Raw genomic sequence first — 24,948 nt, 5'->3', positions numbered from 1 at the left:
ACTAACCAAGTGAGTCATGTGCAATGCACATAACAAGCCACATGGCATCTTTCTATTGGTGGTTGGAGCCAAATCTTTTCCATTAGCAAAACAATTGGTTTGTACGATTTCCCCCCAGATATCAGCTCCTAAGTGTTCTAGAAGTAAGGTTTACTTTGATTAGGAAGAGGTGACATTTACCCACGTAAGTTAACAAGTTATGGAATATATTTTCAGAATGATAAAAAAAGAATATAAAAAGAATTTTATGGCATAAACTCTTTTAAATTCATCATGTGGTTACAAAAGGCAATACGGATAATTTTAAATGCACATCTCCTACTTTGGAATTAGGAATAGAGTCTTGCAAGTGATTGTGTGTGCATATTGCACTTAAACAGCTTTATTCCCATCCATGGATACCTAAAGGTGTTATACATGTTTATGGACTCGGTGTGGATTTAATATTTCTAAATAGTATCCAATAGCCCTATAGCTCAATTGGTTGGCACCTCTTAGTGTTTCCAAAGGAGGCAGGGTTATAAGGTAAGTACTTTGTAATTCAATATTTTGGCCATAATTTGATTATGTCCATCATTTGATTGGCACTGATTTCAGAAAGTGCTCAAAACGATGACTTCAATGAAGTTATTATTGCATATTTTAGTCATAAAACATTTGCAAGTTAGGCCCTAGAAGAGTATAAAGGTCCATCATACATTGGCAGGTTTTAAATTTTCATTTTGCATGTTATATATGTGTGTCTGGTAGTGCATACAATCTGTTCACTTCATAAGGGGCACTTGTGATCCCACTTGTTCTGATTCATGTGTAATAGTCTAGAATCCATTTGTGTTGATATTTTCCAGTTTTCATGCACACCTATTAAACAATAATTGTAGATGCCTTGGTTGCTTTTGCTATCACATACATGCTCTTTACTTGGCAATGCCTTGCATAATATGGGCTTCTTAAAAAATTTGTTGGTACTCAATATACATGTATATAGCAAACAAAGTTTGTAACACAACTCCTTAGATGGTCATGATTTTTAACAGATTATGCTTTATTTTTCTTAGAAATTGGTTATTTGGTTTACATGTTTAGATGATCCCCAAATCATTCTTCTAACTAAATAAATTGAAAATTCTGACAACAAATCTTAATGATAACGTCAGTTTACAACTATTCTCCTTGCAAGCTCTGAAATAAGAGTTTATGGTTTGTTATGGTAAATTGGTTACATATTGAATGGAACAGTAGTGTTCAAGCTACTTGTCTTTTGTTGATGTTAATAGTGTGAGATAATCTTTCTCTAGGGTTAGGCTGTGTATATTTGTGGCTGTAGACATGTAAGCTATTGAATAACTTTTGTGCCATGAGATTAAGAAAGGTGGAATATGTTGTGTGTCTTCTATAATACTCCACCTTCCATGTTCAATAAAGTAAAAATGATTTTTTGGAAAGTAGTTTGTTTTCTCATTTGTCTTTTTTAGGTTAACTGGCTTTTTTTTAATTGATAATTAACAAATTCACACAATGGATTCTGAAGTCTGAACACAAGCTGTCACCCTCTACCCCATTCTTAAGTCATTTGAGCTAGAACTAATTGGCAACTGAGAGTTCTTTTTCATACTTCTAAAGTTTGTGTTTTTGTGTGACAGAAACATCTCCCCCATCCCCCCCAAGGAAAAAAGAGGAAATTACTTTGATGTTCTTGGAAAATATTTTCTTTTGTATGTAAGAGAACTCCAAATTCTAATACTAATAATAATAATAACTAGAAGTAGAATGGACCTAAAGTTTTCTGTCTTGTCCTTAGTATTGGATGATGATAACAGCTACACTAATAGCTGGTACATAGATTCTTTTATGTATGTATCACTTGTTTTGTATGAGCTATAACTTATCTGTATATTTCTTGTTATCTGGACTGTGCTTTTCTTGACAACAAATTTCTAATTGAACAAATTACCAGGGACTGATGCTCTTGTCATTCTCTATGAGCATGATTTGTTATTAACTTTTGACTTATCCAGTTATTCCCTTTTGCTCTTTGCAATGTGTCTTGCATCTTCTGTACTGCTAAAGCAACAGTTAATACAATTGCAGTTTCTCCTTTTATAGGCTGATTAGCCTTTTTGACTTATTCACTTTAGATGAGACTGTTCCTCCAAGAACATAGCAAATGCCCTCACCCATGTGTCAGGTAATTCTAGAATTATCCTGTGGAGCTGGCCCTCATGTTGGGCTTGGAAAGGAACCTAACTTTTTTACACCATGAGGGTTGCTGTTTGTTAGCTATTGTGAGGCAAGAGAAATTTTAGTTCTATCCATGGCTGTGGAAGTCTAGAGAATGTTTTCTACCTTGAAATTGTTGTCTTGTTTGTAAGAGATGAGAAGGGGAAATTTTTGTCAAAAGAAAATTTCTATGTTGAGCTTATAATCATTTTGCTTGTTTAGGCAGGGGTGGGGTCCAGCATTTTCTGATTCCTATGTTAGAAATTGAAATAGGAAGTCTGTTCTATATATCTGTAGGTTTTGCATTGAATGAGGTTCTAGTTAGACATTTGGGGCTTTAAAAGTTTAGCTTAACATTGATTGTTGAAGAATTTCTTGGAGTACTGGAATAAAACATTAATTTCTTGATGTTTCCTGGCCATGTGTTGATGCATCCATTCATATCTGGTAATCTTTTAGCTTGTACTGCCTTTTGTTTTGGTCATGAAGTGGGATATGGAATGTGTGGGCATTTGTTGACTTCTTCACTGGCCTTGCAGCTTAAGCACAAACAAGGTCACAAGCATTTCCTTGCCACTTGGCAGTCTGTGATTTGCACATTTTTATTTTTTCATTGACAGTTGCTTGATCACATGACTGCATGCAAAGTACCCCCACCGTATAGATTTGTCTTTTGAGATTCTGCAAAACTCAAGCAGGTCCTGCAGGTTTTTGTGAAGTATTATCACTGTGCTAACATGATTGTGACTAAATTGGTCAGGATTTACATTTTTGAGATGATAGAATGTTCTGAAAGGTGTTTTCTGTTGTGAGCTCGGCAGATCCTCATCAATGAAGATATTGCTTCAGCTATTGAACAAGTGTTTAATTATCTCAATTATTCTAGGGTGGGTTGGCCATTTATTTTGCCCTTTTTACATTTGGCTGGAGGAAATAAAGGAAGAAAACAGGGAAAAGGAGAGGAAAAAAAATGTTTTTGGAAGTTGTTGGGGAGGGTTGGGGGGGTTCCTTTGGGGTTAAATGAGAATTCATGTTCCTTTAGTCTAGGCGTGCAAATGAGTAGGTCATCTTGTTACTTTGTTGTATGTAGCTATTGTACGATTCAATGATAAACAATATATTCCCCTTCATATATGGCACGATTGTTTTAGTTTTGGTCCTGGTAGTGGTGATGCCATTATAACCTGGTAAGAAAATTGAGCGACGGTGCTGGGCCATGATACACATTGTGTTCTTATCTCATATGCAGTTTTTTTATTGTGAACAATTCATAGCCTTAGTTTTATTTTTCAGATGAATAACATTTTGTGATTCAGTTTTGTTTGGTTCACGATTTATGTACATGGTAATGTATATCTGGACTGTGATTGGTTTTCTTTCATGATATTTCTTTTATTTTATTTGTAAATGGTTGTCTTTCGTGATTTGTTTGTTCATTTGTGTGGTTTGTTATTTTGGAATGACCCAGTTGTGGCATACATATATTTGGGTAACTGGTTATGAGATCTAGATTCTAAGGTTTATAAATTCACGATTTTACATGGATGTTTATGATGGTAGGATGCCTGGATATATAGTGGTGGGCTAAATGTGATGAAAGCATATGGCATTGTGGTTAAGGGTGTTTTTGTACTTTTTCCTACCCAACATATTTAGGGCATTCAACGACGCCGCATTGGTGGGTTTGCTGTCTGCAGTCATATTTGTTAGTGGGGGTAAAATTTAGGCAGAATAGTTTAGATGCGATATATTAGGTTTCTTAATTAAATGAAACATACATAAATAGCATTTAATTTTCCTAAGACAATTAAATTCAATACAATTGTGATTGAATTTAATTGGGAATTTTAATGAATACTTAAGTTTTATTATTTTTAGGGAAATACTTGTTTTATACAAGTATCTCTAAATAATTTTTTTTTTTTAATTACAATTTTGAGCTTGGAAATTGTGACTCAAATCACTATTTTTGTGCAACTTTCTCATCCGTAAAAGTGTATGCAACAAGTGTGTGTAATAAATACTACCTATAATAGTGTTGTTAAAAGCACACTTAAGTAGAATTAGTAAATGAACCAAGTTATTTATAAACAATTTGAGTTGGACTTGAGAAAAACTTGTTAATGTTCATTTGTTTAAGTTCAAGTCAACTTTAGGCTCAATTATAAAACGAGTTAAGCTCAAACATAATTATGAATTTGTGGACAAGCCAAGCCAGTGAAGATAAGGGCAAGGGCTTGAATTAACTATATATTTATATGTATACTTGTCTAAAAATATATTTATATAGACTTGAAATTGGATTGCATAACGTTCTAAATTGGTTCATATGATGTTAAATCATTATTTGTAGTTTATTTATAGCATAAACAATCTATTTGTAGAAAAAATTTATAGATTTGTGAAGGGGTAAAAGATTTTAGTTGGGATTTTACTTAATGTAGGAAATAAAATAATCAATTAATTTGTGAATAAGCTCGAACTTGCAAAATAAGTAAATGAACTAAACTTGAACTTATAATCTAATTTGGTGATGAGCGTGTTTGAAATAAAATTAAATTAACCAGTTTGAACTTTTAATACTTAAACCTACTTGTTTACAATCTCGTATTCAACTCCTTTGAAGCTCATAAGGTTAGGCTTAAAGTAAACCTTCATTTAATGAAGCATGGTTTATGATCTCTTTTCTAGTGTTTCTTTTTTGGTTTAGTTAATGGACGCTCTTAAAACATTTGTTAATAAATTATTTTAAGGAAGTTTTAATATCACTTTTATGAAGAAAAAAAAAAAAAACTATAAAAAAATTTAGTTGCTTTTCTCTTTTCTAATAAAAAAGTTTCAAAAATATTTCATTAACCATTACTTTTAGAGAATCCGTTAGCTTTTCCCCTTCTTTTTTAGTGTTTTTTTCAAAGAAGCACAACAAATGTTAAATTGCACAAAAAATAGTAAATTTTTGTTAGTGGAATGTAGTACTTTCCCCCCTATAACCTATTTCTATTTCAAGAGATTATTTGTAGCATAAAATTTTCCATACAACATATATGGTATTAATGGAATTTGAAAATGGCATGATTTAAATTGTTAGGAATTTTAGTCCTTCCAGTATAAATTTATATTTTTAATAATTAAGATATTAGATATTATAGAAGTAAAAGAACTATTGTATTATTGGGGTAATGATTTAGTGATGATGGTGGTGGTGGTGACGAAGGTGGACGGTAGTGGTGATGATAATGTATAACTGTAATGGTGATGGCAATGGGTGGCTATGAAAATTGTAGCAGTAGCATTGTTATGGTGTTGGTTGTGGCAATGATTAGCAACTATAGTAATGGTAGGTGGTATGAGAATAATAATGTTATAATGTTGAAGTGAACTTTTGTAGAGATACGTAAATATTTCATCAAGTTTATACCCTAATTTTCCCATCTCTTTTGGAACTTAAACTTTAATTTTATTCATTCTACTTAGGGGGATTACACTTTTCTACCATAAAATTATATCATATTTTACACTTCGTCTCTTAAATTATCGAAATAAACAATTGATTTCCTAAGTTATAATTTTGTAACACTACACCCCATGCTGTCTATTTTGGTGTAAGTCTAATGAAATTTAGTATTAAAAAACCAATTTACCTCTCACTCCAAAACAAATGATAGAGGGTAAATAGGTTATTTAATACTTCAATCCATTAGACTTAACACTAAAATAGACGGTAGAGAGTTAAGTGTTATAGAATTATAACTTTAGGAGGTCAATCGTGCATTTTAATAGTTCATGGGATAAAATGTAAAATGAGATATAGTTTAGAGTAAAAAAAAGTGTAATTTCTGCTCATGGATTCTTTACATGTCAAACATTTATCGAAAACATAGACTTATTGAATTTAAGATTTAAGCTTTATATTTCTCTTAATTTAAAATTTCATAGAAGACAGCTATTATTGGCACAACATATGAGATAATCCATTCTACATCAAACACAAAATTAGTTGAAAGCCAAAGACATAAGAATGGTAATTTGCTCTTAGAATCGGAGTTGACATTGAAAAGGGGTGGCGGTCGGAAGTACAAGTTTTGAATTAGCAACGAGTTAATCAAAATTAGCAAGTCTTGGGTCTTTGTCGCCCATTTTCTACTTTAGGATAAGCATAAGTCTTTTTTCCCTTGTCTTGCGAGTTAAAAGCCTTTTTTATGATAAGGTCCCAGTTCAATCATCAATGCTCTAAATGGGTTTTTGAGACCCATATTGTCCAACAGAGTGTCTTGTTGCTGCTTCTTTTTCTGCCTAGTCTATAGTATGTTTCTTTTTTGTTTGTTGAAGAACTTACATTGACACAAACTATATCTAGTTTTTTGAGATTAGAAAGTTTAGGAATTAGGAGTAAAACATTTTCACAACACTCTTATTTTGAGTTGTAATTTTTTATTATTATTTTATTTCTTTTTATTTTGACTTACGGTAATCTAACATCTTAGCTTGTTGTGGGATTTTATTGTGCATGTTAAAGAACAAATATGAGATAAATGTTTAAGATTTAATAACTTTACATTTTCAAATTATTTATTTATTTTAAGAGAAATTAAGAAATTTATCAAGCTTATTTATAGGCTTATAGCTTTAACCTGAGAAGTTTATCAGGTTTATTTACAGCTTTAATTTAAGAAGTTTATTTAGCTTATTTACAATATTTTGAAGTATACTTTTGCGGCTTTTGCCTAATGTATTTTATAAATACAATACAAACTTATGAAAATAAACTCTTCCAAACTACCATTGCTATTAACCAAACTATACTTTATGATGACATTTATACTAGGGCATTTGTATCATGAAGATGTATATAATAGAAAAATATGTTTAATTTACACATTTAAGCCCTAAAATTACTCATATCAGTCAAATTAAAGATGTGTAAATTTGAAAAGTTACTACAGTAAACTTGTAAATATACACACTGTAGATTTGTATATCATTATTTTTAATTTTTTTTCTCTCACCTTTTTTCTCATCAAATTCCTCTCTTTTTTTTTCTCCATTTCTTTGTGAAGATAATAATAAATAAAGAATGAATAGTGATTATTTAAATAAAATAAAATGTATAGTATAATAGATAATATGATGTAAGTGTTTTTGAAAAAGGAGTGTGAAATTAAAAAAAAAAAAGGTTCTTAAACTAAAATGAACATGAATTTTTGCACAAACTGATGAAAATGTTACACAATTTTTTTTTAATAAAAAATGTATTTAGTAGTAATAGAAATTATGCAATCAATCCAACTTTTTTCTAAGGCAAATGTTACGCAATTTTTTTTTTTTTGGGTAGAAATGTGTTACTCAATTTCGAACAATGCAAAGGTCCTTGGCCAAAAAAAAAAAAAACCACCTTGATGAGGTCCCTGTCATCTTGCCCAAAAATCGAAATCCTAGGGAAGCTAACTTCATCGTAATTCAAACCCAGAGCTCCACAAATCAAACACACCCAAAAACCCAAAAAAAATTCAATCCTCAAACGCAACAACCATTTCCAAACAGTCTTGTTGAGTAATGCCTTCAATTTTTAAAAAATAATATCTCATATTGATCAACTTTGCTCTACATCATACAAGCAAAGGACCAATGAACTTTGGTCTCCTCTCCTGAATTTTAATCATTTTCTAAATTAGATTCAGCTTTGAATTTTTTTTTGAATCAACTGCTTGCTACTCACTAGAATAATTAGTGACCATGTTGAAATAAAACCCTACTATTATACTCTTTTTACTCAAAAGATGAAAGAAAAGATTGTATTAAAAACAAAAAAGGGAAGTCTCTCATTTTCCATCCTCTCCCTTTTACACCCAACCAGACAGACCATGTAATGGAATTTTAAGAGCCAGCCATTTTGTTTTTGTTTTTTTTTTTTTTTTTTTTTTACCTGGAATAAAAAAAAACGCTTATCAATCTAAGCAGCAATTTGTAATTAGTTTTATTGAGTCCTAACTACTAATTTTGGACACAAAGATAGCTATAATCCCATAAAAAATAAAAATAAAAAGATTGCTATCATCTAGTGTGTCCAAAATGGAGCATCATTAGCATTTGGAATGCAGATTTTTCATTAAGAATGTGACAAGAACTCACCAACACATGCAAGCATCTGTTAGCTTTGTAATACAACTTGAGTAAATTTGAGACATTAACACAACAAAGTAGGAGGGAAAAGAGGAGGAAAAATAAAAGACCTGCATATACAATTGTAATGTTACACCAAAAAAAAAAAAAGTGACTAACAAGTCAAGACACAGTATTTGCATCAGGGACATCATCAAGGATGAATGGACCAAGTTTACCTGCCCTAAATAAAGTAAGAAGCTTTTTTGATACCATCAAACGAGCTTCTGAGGCCTTATGAGGTATCTTAAATGCCTTCTGCAGTGCTACAAACTGGTGCTCTATAAGACCCTCCAAGTCACTCTCATCTTCTACATTACCGGTGAATTCTAATAGAGTTAAATACAAAGCACATTGGACTTCTGTGACAAGATCCTGAAAGGGAAAACATAAAGAACAAGAAATTCAGAAATGACAAAATAAAACAAAATATTCACAGGTTATATGGAGAACCAATCTAAGCTACAACAATAAGAACTACACATGGCATAAAAAGTAACCTGAAAAAGAGCTAGAGTGTGTGTGTATATGTGTGTGTGTGTGTGTGTGTGTGTATATATATTTGGAAAAGCTTGGCAGCTTTTGATTCCATGTAGTGACAAATGTTTGTTCTCCTATCTCTTACCACTAATCTCATTTATTCTTTTTCAAATCTTCTCATTAAAATCAAAATATCGACCTTGAGCAACACAATCTTTCTCAATGATATTGCAAAACATGTGAATTTACTCTTCCTCAATTTATGTATTGTCTATAGGGTTCCTTGTAAGTTTTCTCTTATCTACTTCTAAATCAAATACCAATATACTACCTTTTGCTTACCTTGACATCATCTCAACCACCCCAGAACAAGCTTTTGTTGTTTGCTCATTTATCCCTACCATAAATTATTGTCATTCACTCTTTCAACAATTCTTCTTCTTTTTTTAAGTATTAACAAAAGAACATTACAGTCACCGAAAATAAAAAAAGCTTCTCATCCTTCTTAAAAAGCCATCAACTAAAACTAAATAAATAAATAAAGATAATTTTTCTCTGAATTGCTGATCATCTGTTTCAAATTAAGCATGCCATATTTAAAATGATAGTTCATTTACACTGTCTAGCATTTACCAACATTTCTAGATTTACATTATCTTGCCTGGTCATGAAAAACCCCTTCATACACTAAGCACATTAGAATAACTTCATGATGTTCTACACGAATGTCCATAACCAGCAAGTAAAACATTTTATCAAAACTAAAAGCTCTTTGTAAATCATTCATGACCAGAAAATATGTTATCAAAACTTAATTCATTCGTGACAAGAAAACTAACTGTCCCAAAACTAGTTTCTCATGCTGATCATTTGCCATCAATTCAGGAGAATGAAGATGATATCAATACCCATGTAATAATCCTACGACAAGACTTATCATGTAGTTCATTCGGATCTATGTTGTCCCAATGACAAAAAGTTACTTATCATGTAGTTCATTCGGATCTATGTTGTCCCAATGACAAAAAGTTTTAAAATACTTAGGCCATCCTACATAAATTGAGTAAATGAGAACCATCCTATATTACCTCAACATAAAACACATCAGAGTCATTTGGCGGCTTCCTCCTTTTTGGCCGAAGATCTTTAAGGTTATACTCATGTTTTTCCTTAGAATCATACCGAATCCCTTCCAGTCTCCTGTTGTTCAAGTGCTTCCAATGAAGGGGGGTCCCCCGAGTATTTAAAACCGCTAGCAAGTATTGTGCAATACGCTCCTCACCTACCACTGAATCTTTCACAGACCCTTCATGTGAATTTAAGAAATTGGTAAGCTTTATTTGATAGAACAAGCAATACAATGTGGCAATAGTAATTTTATGTTGACCTGAACCAATACCAGCCCCACACCCCCCTTCCTCCTTCCCCCACCCTCCCCCGCGCACACAAAACCCCCCCAAAAAAAAGAGCAATGGTAAAAGAAAAAATAAGGATAAAATTCAAGACACCAAGGTTGAAAATTTTACAAGCAGCAATTTGGGCAACCTGTGTTGGTTGGAGGTCAAAAGAAGGATTAAAGAAACACAACTTTCAGGCATAAAACTTTAGGCCTCACCCAAAATTACTTAAGCTGATCCAGAGATCTCATAAGAAACTTAAGAGAAATTATTTGCAAGAGGATGATACCTGTAAGAGCTAGCTTCAGTCCTGTCTCTATGTCGGGGATACTTGGAACCAATACACCTGGAGTGTCTAGGACATAAATGCTAGGCTGATGTGCAATCTGCAGTTAAAAAATTCAATGTCAACAACTAAACATACGAAAATGTTTAAACAAAAGTATTCAGCAAAAGATATACAATAGAAGGAGAAAGGTAGCAGTAGATAGAAGAAAACATTAAAATTTTAAGCCAAATGCTTGATGATTTGGCCTGATGTTCAAAACATTTCTTTAAAGAAGGCGTATGCAACTGATTTAGTTGTTACAAACTTTTGATAATTAAACCAAAGACCTAAGCCTAATAGTTTATTCCACTATAAATATTAACCTGTTGAAAGTCTGAAAGATACCAGCTTAAAAAGAAAATCAACAGTAAAACAATAAAACGAATAAAATAGTAAGCAAGCTAGCAAATCGAAGGATGGGGTTTTTGTGTCTTTGTGTGTGTGTTGGGTGGGGGTTTCAAAAATGTTCAAACAGAAATATTCAGCAAAAGATATAAATGGAAGGAGAATGGTAGCAGCATATAGAAGAAACAGTGAGATTTAAGCCAAATGCTTGATGATTTGACCCGATTTTCAAAACATGTCTTTAAGTAAGGCATATGCAACTGATTTAGTTATTACAAACTTTTGATAATTAAACCAGAGACCTAAGCCTAATAGTTTATTCCACTATACATATAAACCTACCAAAACTTACCAGCTTAAAAGAAAATCAGAAGTAAAACAATAAATGAATAAAATAGTAGAAAGCTAGCAAATCAGAGGATGGAATTTGTGTGTGTGTGTGTGTGTTTTGGGGGGGGGGGGGGGGGGGGGGGGACAACCAATCGAATGGGGCAAAAACATGATCCAAGTCATAGACTCATAGTATAACCCCCTGCACTTTACCTGTGGTCAAATAATATAACATGAGTCAGAAATAACTTCCTTGCAAACAGTCTAATGCTCATAAAAGCAAGAACATCATCTAAATATAAAGCGATAATGGTCAATCAAACAATTCACAACCAAACCTACATCTTCCTACCAACATTATCAATACCAGGGTCCAATCCCAAACATCTAGTCTTAATTATTGAATGTTTAACAAGTATGAAAAACACATGAAGCTAAAATTTCAGTCTCTTATTACTTTCAAAGGTATATAAACCATAAAACACAGAATCAGTTGACCTTGTATCCAGCAATATCTTGAGTAACTCCAGGCAATGGGCCGACTGTAGCTCGCTTCATCTTCTCCTGCACTATGAAAGAAAACCGAAGCTGTTATTGTTAAAACAATTTAATAACCTTCACCACAGTCCCATTTCAAGACAATGACATCCAACCATAATCTAGCAAAAACATAGTAACAACTTACCAGGAAATCGAGACGATGCAATTTGATGGATTGAATTAATTAAAGCCGACTTGCCAACATTAGGAACACCAACCACCAAAACAAGTAGTGTAGGTTCCCTTGAAATCACTTCCCTTAGCTTGAACTCCACAAGCTCAAGAAGCTTTCAGTACATGAACCATGATAAGACAAGAGAGAGGACAAGTTACTATCACTGACATTAACACACACAACACCATAATTCTTAAAAATTTAGGACACAATTGATACAACAAATAATTAATTAATTAATATAGATACATATCTAAAATCCAATTAATATTTTTACAAAAATTCAATTTAGTCTGTTGACATTTACTTCAATTGTCAAATTAGTCCTTAACATTTAAAAATTGTCAATTTAGTACCTCAATTTGTCAAAATGAGTCAATCCAGTCCTTCTTAAGCAGTTTAAACATTTTTTTTTTTAACTAATACTCATCAAACAATAAGATATATTAAATGACACAGAATATTTTGAATAAATTGCATCATTTGCTAACAGAGATATTGATAAAAATCATAAAATGACCATATTTTTACAAATTGAGGGAGACTATATTTGCCTATTGAATTTTAACCCAAAACACACAAAACGAAGAAGAGGACACGCATGCGGAGTATCCCGGCGTGTCGGACACGTTTGGAAGGTGTCCGTACTCGTTACCTAGTCAGTATTCAGCAATAAGTAACAGAGAACTAACCTTGTTAACAGAGGTCTTGCTATGGGCATTAATGGCGACGCAATCCTGGTTGGTGGAGCAGGAATCGAAGTAGCGAATCCATTTGGGGATGATGTTAGGGTTGGCCAAGTCTTTCTTGTTGAGAGCAACGACGCGTCGTTTAGAGGAGAGTTGGGGTTGGAGGTGGTGGCTGGCGGAGGAGAAAGGAATGCGAGCGTCGCGGACTTCGACGACGAGGTCGGCGAGTTTGAGGCGGTCTCTGATGGCGCGTGTGGCGGCGGCCATGTGGCCGGGGAACCAGTTGACGGGGCCACCGCCGACGGCGAAAGCCATCTCCCCCAATCCCTTCAATTTCTTGGTAGTTACAACTCTCTTTGCCTCTCCCAATCCCATCTTCTCTTCTATAACAGTTGAGTTGAGTTGAGTTGAGGGCTTATTGATCACAATTGCTCTCAGCTCTCACGATTACTGGAAATAACATGATGGTGGGAGACTGGGAGGTTTTAGCCGTATAGGGTTTAAGCCAGGTAACTTCTTGAATTGTTTTTGAACAATGTCTTTTTTTTTCTTTTTCCTTTTTAAAGTGAATTTATTGCTTGGTTGATAAAAGAGAGTAGGGAACAAGATGCTTATAGTTTTGAAAAAAAAAAAAAAAACAGAATAAAATATTTGAAAATGAGCTCTCTCCATCCAATCTAGTTGGAATTAAGAAAATAAAGAGTAATTACTTTTTTACTAAATTATGTTAAATATAAAATATATAAGGTAAAATATAATTTGAATATATATATTAAGCTCATCACTTGCAGTCAATGAGATTTTTTTTTTTTTAGTGTCATAATTTTTTTTTATTATAAAATTTGGATAAGTTTGTTTTGAAAACATAGATTAGTAAGAGAGTTTTTTATTTTATAGGTATTTTAAGTGAAGTTTGAAATATATTTTTATCGAATTGTTCTCAAATTTTTTTTTTTTTTTTTTTGGTTAAACGTAAGGTTTAGAGGGTATTTTTGAATCATATAAAAGTTCAGTAAAAAAAAAAAAAAAAAAAAAATCCTTTTATAAATAGTGTGTGTATATATATATTCAAATTATTAATAGCTTAAATATTTTAGGGGGTGTTTGGTAGAGTAATTTGAGAATTGTTGTTTAGAGTTTTTTGAAATTAGTGTAGGTGAAAATGTGAGTTTGAACTTACTCACCAAATAGACCCTAATTAGTAACTTACTCTTTAAAACATATACGTGAATACATTTATGAGGTAGGTAGTAAGGTAACAATTAAAAAAAAAAAATTACCTAAATATTTATAATAAAAAATACAAAGTTGTACGAAGGAATATAAAGATTGTTTCAAATTGTTACAATTTTAAAAATCTTCACATGTAATCTTAGCATTAACAATCCTTAGTAAAATATGAAGATTTTATATATTCACATAACTTGAAAGCATCTTTTTTTTTTCTTTTTAATTATTATCAGGAAATCATTCATATTTGTGCATGCCAAAAGTGAGGCTAATGGACCAACCCTCACTTAGACTCACAATCTATTTGTAACGTGGGCTTTGAATTTCCTATTTTGGATAGTTCTTTATACAGAGACCCAATGGAGCCGCCTTTCCCTCCTATTACTGCACAAGCTTAATTCTCACTTCTTCCATTCTTAATCTCTCTTATAACTTTTCCAACAACAACCCCCCTCTCTTTCTTAGCTTCTCATATTTATAGCAAAAAATTAGTGGGGAGTTATGATTACTTTCATGGTTAGTGGGAAAGAAGATCCAATGTCGTTAATATTAAGTGAGTGTTAGTTGGGAGTGAGGTGTGGTAAGAGTGGCATTGGAACTAGTTCCCATCTAAGTAGATCTGCTCAGCAAAGATATTCCCTAAGGCATTGCCGGGCAGCCGAGAAGCAGTAAACCCGAGCAGTTGCCTTAATGTTCGGTAAGTGGTTCATCGGGCATGGTCCGGGTGAGGAAGCATGGTGTGTAATAATTAAGACTATTCGCTCAATGGACTTTAAGGTGGCATAAGACCTGGACCTATGGTCCTTGTGGGCCTAGGGCTCAGGCCTCAAGCAAAAAAAGGTTGGCGTCATGGGCCATGTTGTTGGGCCTGGGGGTCTAGGTGCCGTACAATATTATTTGAATAGCTTTCTCAAATTTTAGACTATTTATAAATATTGGGACAGCGAAGATGGACTTTATCAAAATGGAAAAAGAATAACTCGTAAGTCATAGCATTTTTTTTGTTGGAAAAAAACATACAAACTAAATCTGTTGACTTAAAAATACAAGTATCCTAGTGTGTCCAACAAATAATTATGAAAAATGCTAGAGACACAAATTTTTTTATAAACTATTGATGTGGCGAGTGGTTATTAGTAAACAAAAAAAATGATATTAGTGGTAGGTCCAAATGAGAATCATTAAGAAGTTGACCACAATAACAGTTTGTAAAAATGAATTAAAATAGTTTATGTCTATAGTATTACTGAATAATTATAGTCAAGTTTCATTACATTCGGTATTTCTTAAGTCGGTCATAAGAAACTCTCAATTTAACACTGCACAAATTGAATTGGGTTGGGTTAACTCTGGTTTAGCTAATTTTAGACTTAATAAAAATAGTTTTTATTCAATTATTATTATTTTTAATAGATATAATAGGATTAAAATTTTGTATCCATTTCATGATGATTATTAAAAAATAAATAAAGGGTAATTATATAATTAATGGAGCTATAATAAAAATAATAATAGGTTTTTTGAGGTGGGTTGGGATACACACCTGCAACACCGCATTTACTTTTCTCCTTGAAATTAAATTAACAAAGAATAAGTAGTTCAAGAGGCCCAAACTTTGTCACGTTGAGGTCCATTTGAAACTACAGGCTAAACCCGTTGCAGTAGCCCGCATTTTCTTAATTGGGCGGATTTCAATTTTCTTTCACAGCCCCTGGGCCCCAATAAGACACCGCCTATGGTTTGATCTGCTCCTTTCTTTTTTCTTCTTCTTACTTAGGAATAAATCCCTGTACGGCCTTTTGATTTTCATAAGAGTGAAGAGTGAAAATAACCTAACCCCTTTAATCCATTAGGCTTAGATATGTAGCCTGCTAGGAAATGTGATGGGCCATTCTAATTATGGTTTTTGAGCAGGCATTGGAATCAACTTCAAGAGATAATTGTGGGGTTCCAGTTAGCTCAAATGATAAAATCTTTAATGGTTGAATAAAAGATCTGAGATTCAATATTTGCCTACACTAAAAATCGATTGGTATATTGATTTGATAATAAAGAGCACAATTATCAAAAATAGATACCGTAAGTTGAAACTCTATAATTAAAAAATTTAAAAAAAAAATTCAAGAGTTAACACAGAAGGAAGATAATAAAAAATATTGGAAGGGTTTGGTGTCAATATTTAGAGTGATCCATGTCCCAAAATGACCAATGACTTATTGACCCAGCTCACAGTCAGTGATTGATGCAAGTGCATTTAGCAAATGTTAGTGTTATGTTGCTAGCCTTGGCTTTTATTGTGCTGTAGCTTTATTGTTCCATCAACGTCAATGGTAACAATTGATTCATTAGATTGTGTCTAATAATATGGACCTATATTTTATAATATTAGCACAATTTTTTATATATACATAAAATTTTGAAACTTTACCAGTTAAGTTAACTGAAATTCATATTAACACAATATTGTATTAATTATTAGGCTTTTGAGCTGGGTATTTTATTATAACAAGTTATCTTTGGCAATTTGAAACTTATTTAAGCAGTATTTTCACAATTTTCCTAATTATCTAGACACTTTCACTATGCAATGTCATGTAGAGATGGACTTGATAAATTGGGTCATGACTCTTGAGGATTGGATTAGGAGATGATACCTATTTAGAATGTGTACGCCTAACCTAGGGCATAGATTGGAAGCATTCTCCATGCTCAAAGGGAAGCCAAATGATACACAGTATAAATTACCAATTATCATAAAAATGTACTATATTAATTTAATCATTTAACTATTATTACTCTAACAAGACATGCATGATCGCTATACAGATGATTGTATGAGATTCTAACACAAATTCTTAACACAAGTTCATTTTTTCGGAGGCCATTGACCAAGACAGGTGTATAAAGCTTTAAAAAATTATATGTTTATGCATTAGGTTAGCTGTATAGATTATAGAGATTGAAGAAATATCAATCAACTGTCTTTGGGCCGACAATGTATATTCTCTTCAAATATCTTATCGAACTCATTTTCTTTCTTTTCCTTGCAGTCTTGCACTTTTATTGGCATAGTTACATTCTCTGTGATTTTCTTTTAGTTCTTTTTTCTTTACAATCCACACAGCATTGCAGCGCATATCTTGCTTGGATTATTAATAATATATGCTACTCTAACCATGACCAAGATTTCCTTTCCCATGTGCTCTTATGCTTTCTTTGTCACTTGTTTAGTATTTTTTTTTTTTTTTGAACTTATATATATATATATATATATGCAACATATTATTGTCATTATTCTTGGTGAAAAAGAAGACCATGTTAGTTTTCATTTTCCATTTGTGCAGTGCTATTGCCAACGAGGATGCACTGTCTAGGCAGGCAAGTTACATGCATGCATCTTGATGGTTATTTTTTTATCAGAAAAATTATTCAACTATGGTTCAGTCCTTATGATTCTAATTGTCATGGAATTTAACCAGATCAATGAAATCATCAAATGAACGAGACTTGGTATATTACAGTACAAATTATTCCTTGTCTTTTTAAGTTATTCTTTCTAATAATTGGATGCTAAATATGTTTCTTAATTAGTACTAATTATTCAAACATATAATGTATTTTTACACTGTACAGTGTTCCATTAATTTACAATCACCCATTTTTTAAATAATTTAAACTATAGGATTTCATTTAACTCAATTAGTAAAGTTTATAGTACTAAGTAAAGAATTTGGGTTCGAATCTCACCTACACAAAAAAAAAAAAAAAAAACCAGTTTGTGTCTTAAATTAATGATTAATAATAATTATCATACAGAGTGAACACCATAAATTCAATCATATTGTATCTTAAAATAAAAGAAAGAGATAACTTGAAGAATTTTAGAATTTGTTTACTTAATTAATTGGTTCCCAACTATTTCAAAATCCCAAGTTTGTTAATATAGTCTTAAAAAAGTTAAGGAAGAAATATCATAACTTGATTGATATAATTTAGATTCATTGGAAACATGTACCGGACTTTGGTGAGTCATTCCCCCCCCCCCCCCCCCCTTCTTTTTTAATCTCTAAACATCACTCTTTACTTCTTTTTTAATCTTTTGGGTTAGATTTAGGTGCCAAATAAGTCCATTTTTCCCCTAAGAAACAGTTGTTCCAAACTTCTAATATTGATTTGTTTATAGAAGATAATTTGGGTTTGTCATAGAGACAAGATATATATTGTTCTTAATATTTTCCCTTTTATGGTAGAATTTGCTCTTAAGTTATGTATAATGAGTTTCATAATTAGGTATGTAAATTTTATCGGCTTAAATTTGCAATTGTTTGTTATTAGTTGAATAGGTGAAGTGAAAGCCATACCATAGAAGAATTATTAATTAAAGTTAAAATTTTAAGATTTTTTCAAAGTAATTGTTTAATCATTTTCTTAAAGATTAAGAGATGATAATGGATGAATTTTATTCCGTGAAAGATATCTTCAAGCATAACTTTGATAGAAGATACTAAATTCTTCATTTAATATATTTTGTTCATTTTTATAACAAATTAAATAATCTTTATGTGGGGGCCGGTTAATCAATAATTATTAAAACCGTGTTAACTGGGCCTGTGGCCCATTCGAGGACGTTAAACCATCTGAGGAGGCCCATATGAGGTTATAAGGGGAACCAAATGAAAAGAGGAGTAGATATCACATGAGATGGGTCCACTATTCGTCCGAGGACAAAATCCTTCTCGGCAATATGTGTCCGAAGACGACCTGAACGCCATATTGTTACAAACACACTTCAGAACTACATTACCACTAAAGGTGGGACATGGGACCAAGGGTAAGAAAGAAAAGATAAACAAATATATTTAACAACTGCTGCCTCCGCATTAATTGCCTCTCAACCAACTCTCTGGTCGCATTAATGTGGAGGTGATGCCTGAACAGTGATGAAGCAGCCTTACAGCTGCAGGTTGAAGGTTCCAGGAAGTGTTAGATGGGATAGGAAGGGATTCCCCGAATCCAACCTACATGTGTGTGGTGAAGATGACACCAAGATGACAGTATATAACATGGAAGAATGCATTGAGAGAAGGGATCAGAACTTCTGAACAATTGATGCCTAGAAGAATATCTCATGAAATAAAGAACTGAGCTTGCTTCAATGAGAAATTGATCGTGATATTTATGTTAATCCATCTAGAAACGTTAAGTTTAATAGTTTTTCTTTTGAAGTTAATCTAGTTCTTTGACATCCACCCTCTACAAATTTATTGTTTGGGCCTTTAACGTTCGAACCCAATATGAGTTTGGAATCGTTACAAATTGAGTCCTTACATTTTATATATTCATTTGAGTTTAGAAATATTATAATTTGTTAAATATGAAAATTTTATATGCAATAAATAAATAAGTATATCTACATATATATAATTATAACTAACAATACATAATTCAACCAAGTGCAAATTCTTAACTACACTGTAAAATATTTTGTATGTAATAAAAACTCTTCAAACTCCTAATATATCTTTTTATTTGAGGTGAATTTTGAAAATCTGATTGTTGAATTGCTTGAATTTTATGTTCCTAACATACATGTCAAATTTCATTCAAATTAAATATTATTTTTTATGCATAATTTTAGATCACAAAAATTTAAAATTTAAACATATGATTAATGATATAGTTATTTATTTTTAATATTCTTAAAATTTTACAAGAAAGATCTTTTTGAAATTTTGCCGACGTTGTAGTCTTTTCCTGAATCGTTGATGCACAACGATCAACAACGCTCACCCATAAAAATCATTAGTAATTATTTTTCATTATTAATAAATGTTGTAGTTGAAAAGTGGATATTAAGGCAAGCATTGCTATTTCAATTTCTATTTTTTACCGACAGCCAACATACATACAAGATACAACGTTCTTTTTCCAAGTCACCGGACTGCCCTGACTTGAGTCTTGAGAACACACACACACTCCCGTAACCATAAAAATCTCTCGTTTTTTTTTTTTTTTTTTTTTTTCATTTTAACGTTCTCCTCTCCTCTCAGCGCCACAACCACCACCGGTCAGCTTCCTTTCCATTCCAGATTCCACCACCTCGAGAAAATGGCTGAAATTGGCTACAGCATCGTTGGGAAGGTCTTGGAGCAGCTTGAATCCGGTGCTCTCCAAGAGATTAGCTCGGCATGGGGGTCCAAAGTGATCTGAAAAAGCTTAAGCTTACTCTGTCAGCCATTAAAGCCGTAATCAAAGATGCTCAGCAGAAGCAAGCAAGTGACGAGAGACTGAAGATTTGGCTAGGGGAGCTCAAAGATGTCCTTATTGATGCCGAGAATGTGGGAAAAATTTGCAGAAAAGCATCTTTTTGGAAAAATATTAGCAAAAAAGCATGTGGAGGAAACATTTTAATTAGTTAGACTGTTTTTAAGAAAAAATGGAACTCGAGTTTTTGAGACTCAATTTCTAAGTTTTTTCACACAGAACTCAAGTTTGAGAAATTCGAGTTCTGTACAAATGGAACTCGAGTTTCTTAGACTTGAGTTCCACCTCTTTTTTTTATTTTTTGGTCCATGTCAGACTTTATCTGAAAGGAAATGGGTTGAAAATCGAGTTTGTTAAACTCGATTTTCAAAAACAGTCTAATTAACTAAAATGTTTCATCCGCATGCTATGTAGCAAAAAAATTTCTAAAAATCTACCATTTGGCAAATTTTGCCCAAGAATGTGCTAGATGAATTTCAGTACCAAGTTCTGCAAAAGAAAGTGATGAAGACATAGGGAGCACTAGCGAAAAGGTGAGTCATTTCTTTTCAAGTTCTAATCCACTTGCATCCGTTTTGCTATGGCACATAAAATCAAGGGTATTAGGGAGAGTTTAGATGCTATTGATGCTGTTAAGAACACTTTCAATCTTGCTCAAGGACTTGAAGATAAGAAGATAAGTATGCACGAGAGGAGGGAGACCCACTCCTTTATTCCTCCTGAGAATATCTTCGGTAGAGATGATGACAAAGAAAAGATCATAGGTCTTTTGATGCAGCAAAATGCTGGCAGAAATGACGGTGTAATTCCTATAGTTGGGATGGGTGGTTTGGGGAAAACCACGCTTGCCAAGTTAGCATACAACGATGACCGGGTTGTTAGCTATTTTCAATTGAGGATGTGGGTATGTGTGTCTGAGAATTTTGATCTTAAAAGATTAATAACAGAAATTCTTAAATATGAAATTGGTACGATTGATGGGTGTTTGAGTCTTAATCAATGGCAAGAAAAATTAAGGGAATTTTTAAAAGATAAGAAATATCTTCTTCTTTTGGATGACATTTGGAATGAAGATCATAATAAATGGTCTGAATTGAAAAACTTGTTAACCGGTGGTTGCAGTGGCAGTAAAATCATAGTGATAACGCGAAATGGCAACACTGAATTGAAAAACTTGTTAACCGGTGGTTGCAGTGGCAGTCTAATCATAGTTACAACGGGAAATGGCTTGGTTGCCACTATTATGAGCACGGGTGGTATACACAATTTAAATGTTCTATCCACAAAGGATTGTTTGTCTTTGTTTGTGGAATTGGCATTCAAGGAACAAGAAGAAAAGAATAATCCAAACCTCTTAAAAATTGGAGAGGAAATTGTCAGAAAATGTAAAGGAGTTCCATTGGCTGTGAGTACTTTAGCCAACATGCTTTATTCAAAAGTTGATGGAGGCGAGTGGAATCGAGTGAAAAATAATGATATGTGGAGTTGAAAACAAGGGGTTGATGACATCTTACCTATGTTGCAACTCAGTTGTAATCAATTACCATTTCACTTGAAACAATGCTTTGTCTATTGCTCCCTTTTTCCAAAGGATTATGAATTCAAAAGTGTTGAATTGATTCAAATTTGGATGGCACATGGAATTCTTCAATCGCCAGCCGGTGAAAATCAATAGTTGGAAGATGTTGGTGACTCGTATATCAAGGAGTTGTTGTCAAGAACTTTCTTTCAAGATGCTCAAGAAGAAATCTTTTGTTATACCTTTAAAATGCATGATCTTTACCATGATCTTGCACTCTCAATTGCCAAAGGTGAGTGTTCAGTAGTGACCAAGGAGTCCACCTTTTTTTACAGAAGTTTCTTGTTTGTCTTTTTCAAACAATGCCAATGACCAAGAAGTTACAACATAATCAGAGAAGTTGAGCAAAGTTCAAACAATTTTTTTACGAACTGAACGACCTGTGCCCATGGTTGAAGCATGCATCTCGAGATTTAAGTACTTACGGGTGCTTAATTTAAAAGGTTCATCTTTTGAGGAGTTGTCAAGTTCTATCGATTCTTTGAAACATTTGAGATTTTTTGACCTATCAGGTAATTGCATAATCAAGCAACTTGCTAATTCCATTTGCAAGCTACACAATTTACAAACTTTAATACTTGATTGCAACAATCTGGAATGGTTGCCCAAAGGTATTAGGAACATGATTAGCCTTAGGTTTTTGGTGGTTACAAGTAATCAAGAATGCTTGTTGGAGAAGGCAATAGGTTGCTTGAATTTTCTAACACTATGTTTGGATGGGTGGATTTTAGGAAGGATGGAAAAAAAAGAGTGGAAAATAGGAGAGAAAATGGGTGGGAAGGGTGTTTGGATGAGAGGGGGAGGGGGGGAGAAAAGTGGTGGGGCCCAGTTATTTTCTCTCTAGGCCCACCACAATTCAGTCTCTCCAAAATGGAGAGAAAATGGGGGAGAAAAGGAGGAAGAGTGTGTTGGACAAAATTGCCTTTCTCCATCTAATGGCCAACTTTTTGTCTTTTTCTACTTTTGTCTTTCTGTTGGTTTTTTTTTTTTTTTTTTTTTTTTTTTTTTTTTTGCCTGGATAAAATCTCTTTAGGTTTGCATAGTACATTCACGTTGGTTTTGGTTATTTATTTATTTATTATTATTATTTTTTTTTTTTTGTGGATAAAATTTTGCACAGAAGACGTTGGTTCTTTTTATTTGTTTTTATCTTTTTTTTTTTTAATATCCTTTTAGTATTTGCTTATTTTATAAAAAAATATAAAAATTAAAGTGTCCATACAAATTTTTTTTTTAATAATAAATGTGTTACTTTTTGTTTATATATATTTAGTAAGGACATAATGGTAAATTTATATCAACTTTATTTTTCATCCTTTCATTTTTTATCTCAACCAAACAAAAAAGTTTTCCATCTCTCTACTTTTTCACCCATCCAACCAAACACAAATGAGGGAAAACTAAATATTTTCTATCCTCTCACAATTTTCTATCTTTCCATTTTTCCATCCTCTCAACCAAATGGACCCTAAGAGTTTTGCTTATTGCTAGATTTGAGAATCTCAAATATCTGTTTGAAGGGGACTGGCACCTCAATCTCATCAATCTTCAAACATTGACTATTGCAGACTCTCCAAATTTGACCTCTTTGTCCCTCAATATCAAAGACCTAACTGCCCTAGAGATCCTAATCGATGTGAATTGTAAAGAGCTTAATTTGATGGAGGGAGAAGGAAGTCAAGATCTCAAGTTGAGCCTTCGGAAATTAATGATTAGAGGCTTTCCTAAGTTGGAGGTTTTTCCCCAGTGGCTCAGACGATCTGCAAACACTTAACTGATGCTAGTGATTGGAGATTGTGAAAATTTCACCACTTCGCCGGAGTGGCTGCCATGTCTAAAATCACTTCAGCAACTTGGGATTGACAATTGCTGTAAGTTGTTATCTCTCCCAGAGGGGATGCAAGGTCTCACTGCACTAAGACAATTGAATATCACACTGTGTCCTGATTTGATTAGAAACTGCAAAGAAGATCGGTCAAAGATTGCTCATGTACCAGAGGTTTGTCTTGGTGGTGATCGTTTGGAAAACCAGGTACTGGCACGAAAACTAAAATAAACAAAATAAGGTTTTACATATTTAATTTTCTTTTGTGCGCACACATTTTTCGTAACTTTATTCTCAACTTATGTTTATCATACAGATTAAGATAAGATATTCCTATGATTCGCACAAGAAGTTTTGGAAGTATTGCTGGCGAGAAGAAGAACTACGACAACAAGAAGAAGAAAAACGCCGACGAATACAAGAAACAATAAGAGTAGCTTTATCTGTACAACGAAAAGCACTAGGTTTCATTGAACAAGAGTAGCAATAAGTTATATATATATATATATATATATATATCTAGACACACGTTAAGTTGTTATATTTTGTAATTTTTGTTAACTTTATGTCAAAATTTGATTGCAACTCATGTTCAATTATTTGTAATTGTGGGCTTTATGTGTAATCAGGCTGGGCTGTAGTGTTCAAGGCAATGCTACTGAAGAAGCAATTCACACAATAACAGTTGAGGGCTTAACACCACCAATGTAGCTCTGTTTTTGTGGTTTTGGTAGTCAAAAGTTCAACATAGCAATATGACAGTACCAATACGCTGATGCTCTTAATAGCTTGGGGAATATTTATCACGTTGTTCAACTTACTATAACTAGAAAATGATAGTGGAAGACTGGGAGGTTTAGGTTTTAAACCTTAAACTTTAATGCTACTGAAGAAGCAATTCACACAATAACAGTTGAGGGCTTAACACCACCAATGTAGCTCTGTTTTTGTGGTTTTGGTAGTTAAAAGTTCAACATAGCAATATGACAGTACCAATACGCTGATGCTCTTAATAGCTTGGGGAATATTTATCACGTTGTTCAACTTACTATAACTAGAAAATGATAGTGGAAGACTGGGAGGTTTAGGTTTTAAACCTTAAACTTTTTAGTGAGCTAACTATTGTATGGTTTTTGAAGAATGTCTTTTTTTTTTTTTTTTTTTTTTTTTTTTAAGTGAATTTATTGCTTGGTTGATAAAGGCCTAAACGAGTAGGGGAAATATATATATATATATATATATTTACACACACTTAAGTATTGTTTCTTAGGTTTTTCTTTTAAAATTTTGGTCTGTGGATTTTTTTTCATAGGATAGAAGTCCATTTTTTAATTAAGTAGCCATATGACTGAATCTTAAAAAGAGGAATTTAAAGAACAGCACGTAA

The 24,948-nt window shown here is 32.8% G+C and overlaps 2 protein-coding genes across 2 annotated transcripts; one reads left to right on the top strand and one right to left on the bottom strand.

Moving 5' to 3' along the window:
• Nucleotides 1–8,300: 8,300 nt before the first annotated feature.
• On the bottom strand, nucleotides 8,301–13,219 carry LOC126693750 (short integuments 2, mitochondrial). Its single transcript, XM_050389872.1, has 6 exons — nucleotides 12,667–13,219; nucleotides 11,945–12,086; nucleotides 11,758–11,828; nucleotides 10,546–10,642; nucleotides 9,948–10,165; nucleotides 8,301–8,754 (listed from the first exon to the last, which is right to left on the bottom strand). The coding sequence occupies exons 1-6, from the start codon at nucleotides 13,036–13,038 to the stop codon at nucleotides 8,503–8,505; spliced, it is 1,152 nt and encodes a 383-aa protein (XP_050245829.1). The 5' UTR covers nucleotides 13,039–13,219; the 3' UTR covers nucleotides 8,301–8,502.
• Nucleotides 13,220–23,259: 10,040 nt separating this feature from the next.
• On the top strand, nucleotides 23,260–24,319 carry LOC126693748 (putative disease resistance protein RGA1). The gene is made up of 2 exons (XM_050389871.1): nucleotides 23,260–23,768; nucleotides 23,878–24,319. The coding sequence occupies exons 1-2, from the start codon at nucleotides 23,514–23,516 to the stop codon at nucleotides 24,043–24,045; spliced, it is 423 nt and encodes a 140-aa protein (XP_050245828.1). The 5' UTR covers nucleotides 23,260–23,513; the 3' UTR covers nucleotides 24,046–24,319.
• Nucleotides 24,320–24,948: the final 629 nt, after the last annotated feature.

The sequence above is a fragment of the Quercus robur genome, chromosome 7 (genome assembly GCF_932294415.1).
Source record: "Quercus robur chromosome 7, dhQueRobu3.1, whole genome shotgun sequence".
Taxonomy (NCBI): domain Eukaryota; kingdom Viridiplantae; phylum Streptophyta; class Magnoliopsida; order Fagales; family Fagaceae; genus Quercus; species Quercus robur.
The sequence above is the reverse complement of the archived record's forward strand: the minus strand, read 5'-3'. Positions and strand labels throughout refer to the sequence as shown.

What these genes read in the sequence shown, in the direction of transcription:
- LOC126693750 (XM_050389872.1), bottom strand. Translation starts at nt 13,038, where the DNA reads ATGGGATTGGGAGAGGCAAAGAGAGTTGTAACTACCAAGAAATTGAAG. An exon ending in GCAAGACCTCTGTTAACAAG is followed by an intron (nt 12,087 to 12,666) that starts GTTAGTTCTCTG and finishes ATGTACTGAAAG; the next exon opens with CTTCTTGAGCTTGTGGAGTT. An exon ending in AAGATATTGCTGGATACAAG is followed by an intron (nt 10,643 to 11,757) that starts GTCAACTGATTC and finishes TTTTAACTGCAG; the next exon opens with ATTGCACATCAGCCTAGCAT.
- LOC126693748 (XM_050389871.1), top strand. Translation starts at nt 23,514, where the DNA reads ATGCTAGTGATTGGAGATTGTGAAAATTTCACCACTTCGCCGGAGTGG. An exon ending in GTGATCGTTTGGAAAACCAG is followed by an intron (nt 23,769 to 23,877) that starts GTACTGGCACGA and finishes TTTATCATACAG; the next exon opens with ATTAAGATAAGATATTCCTA.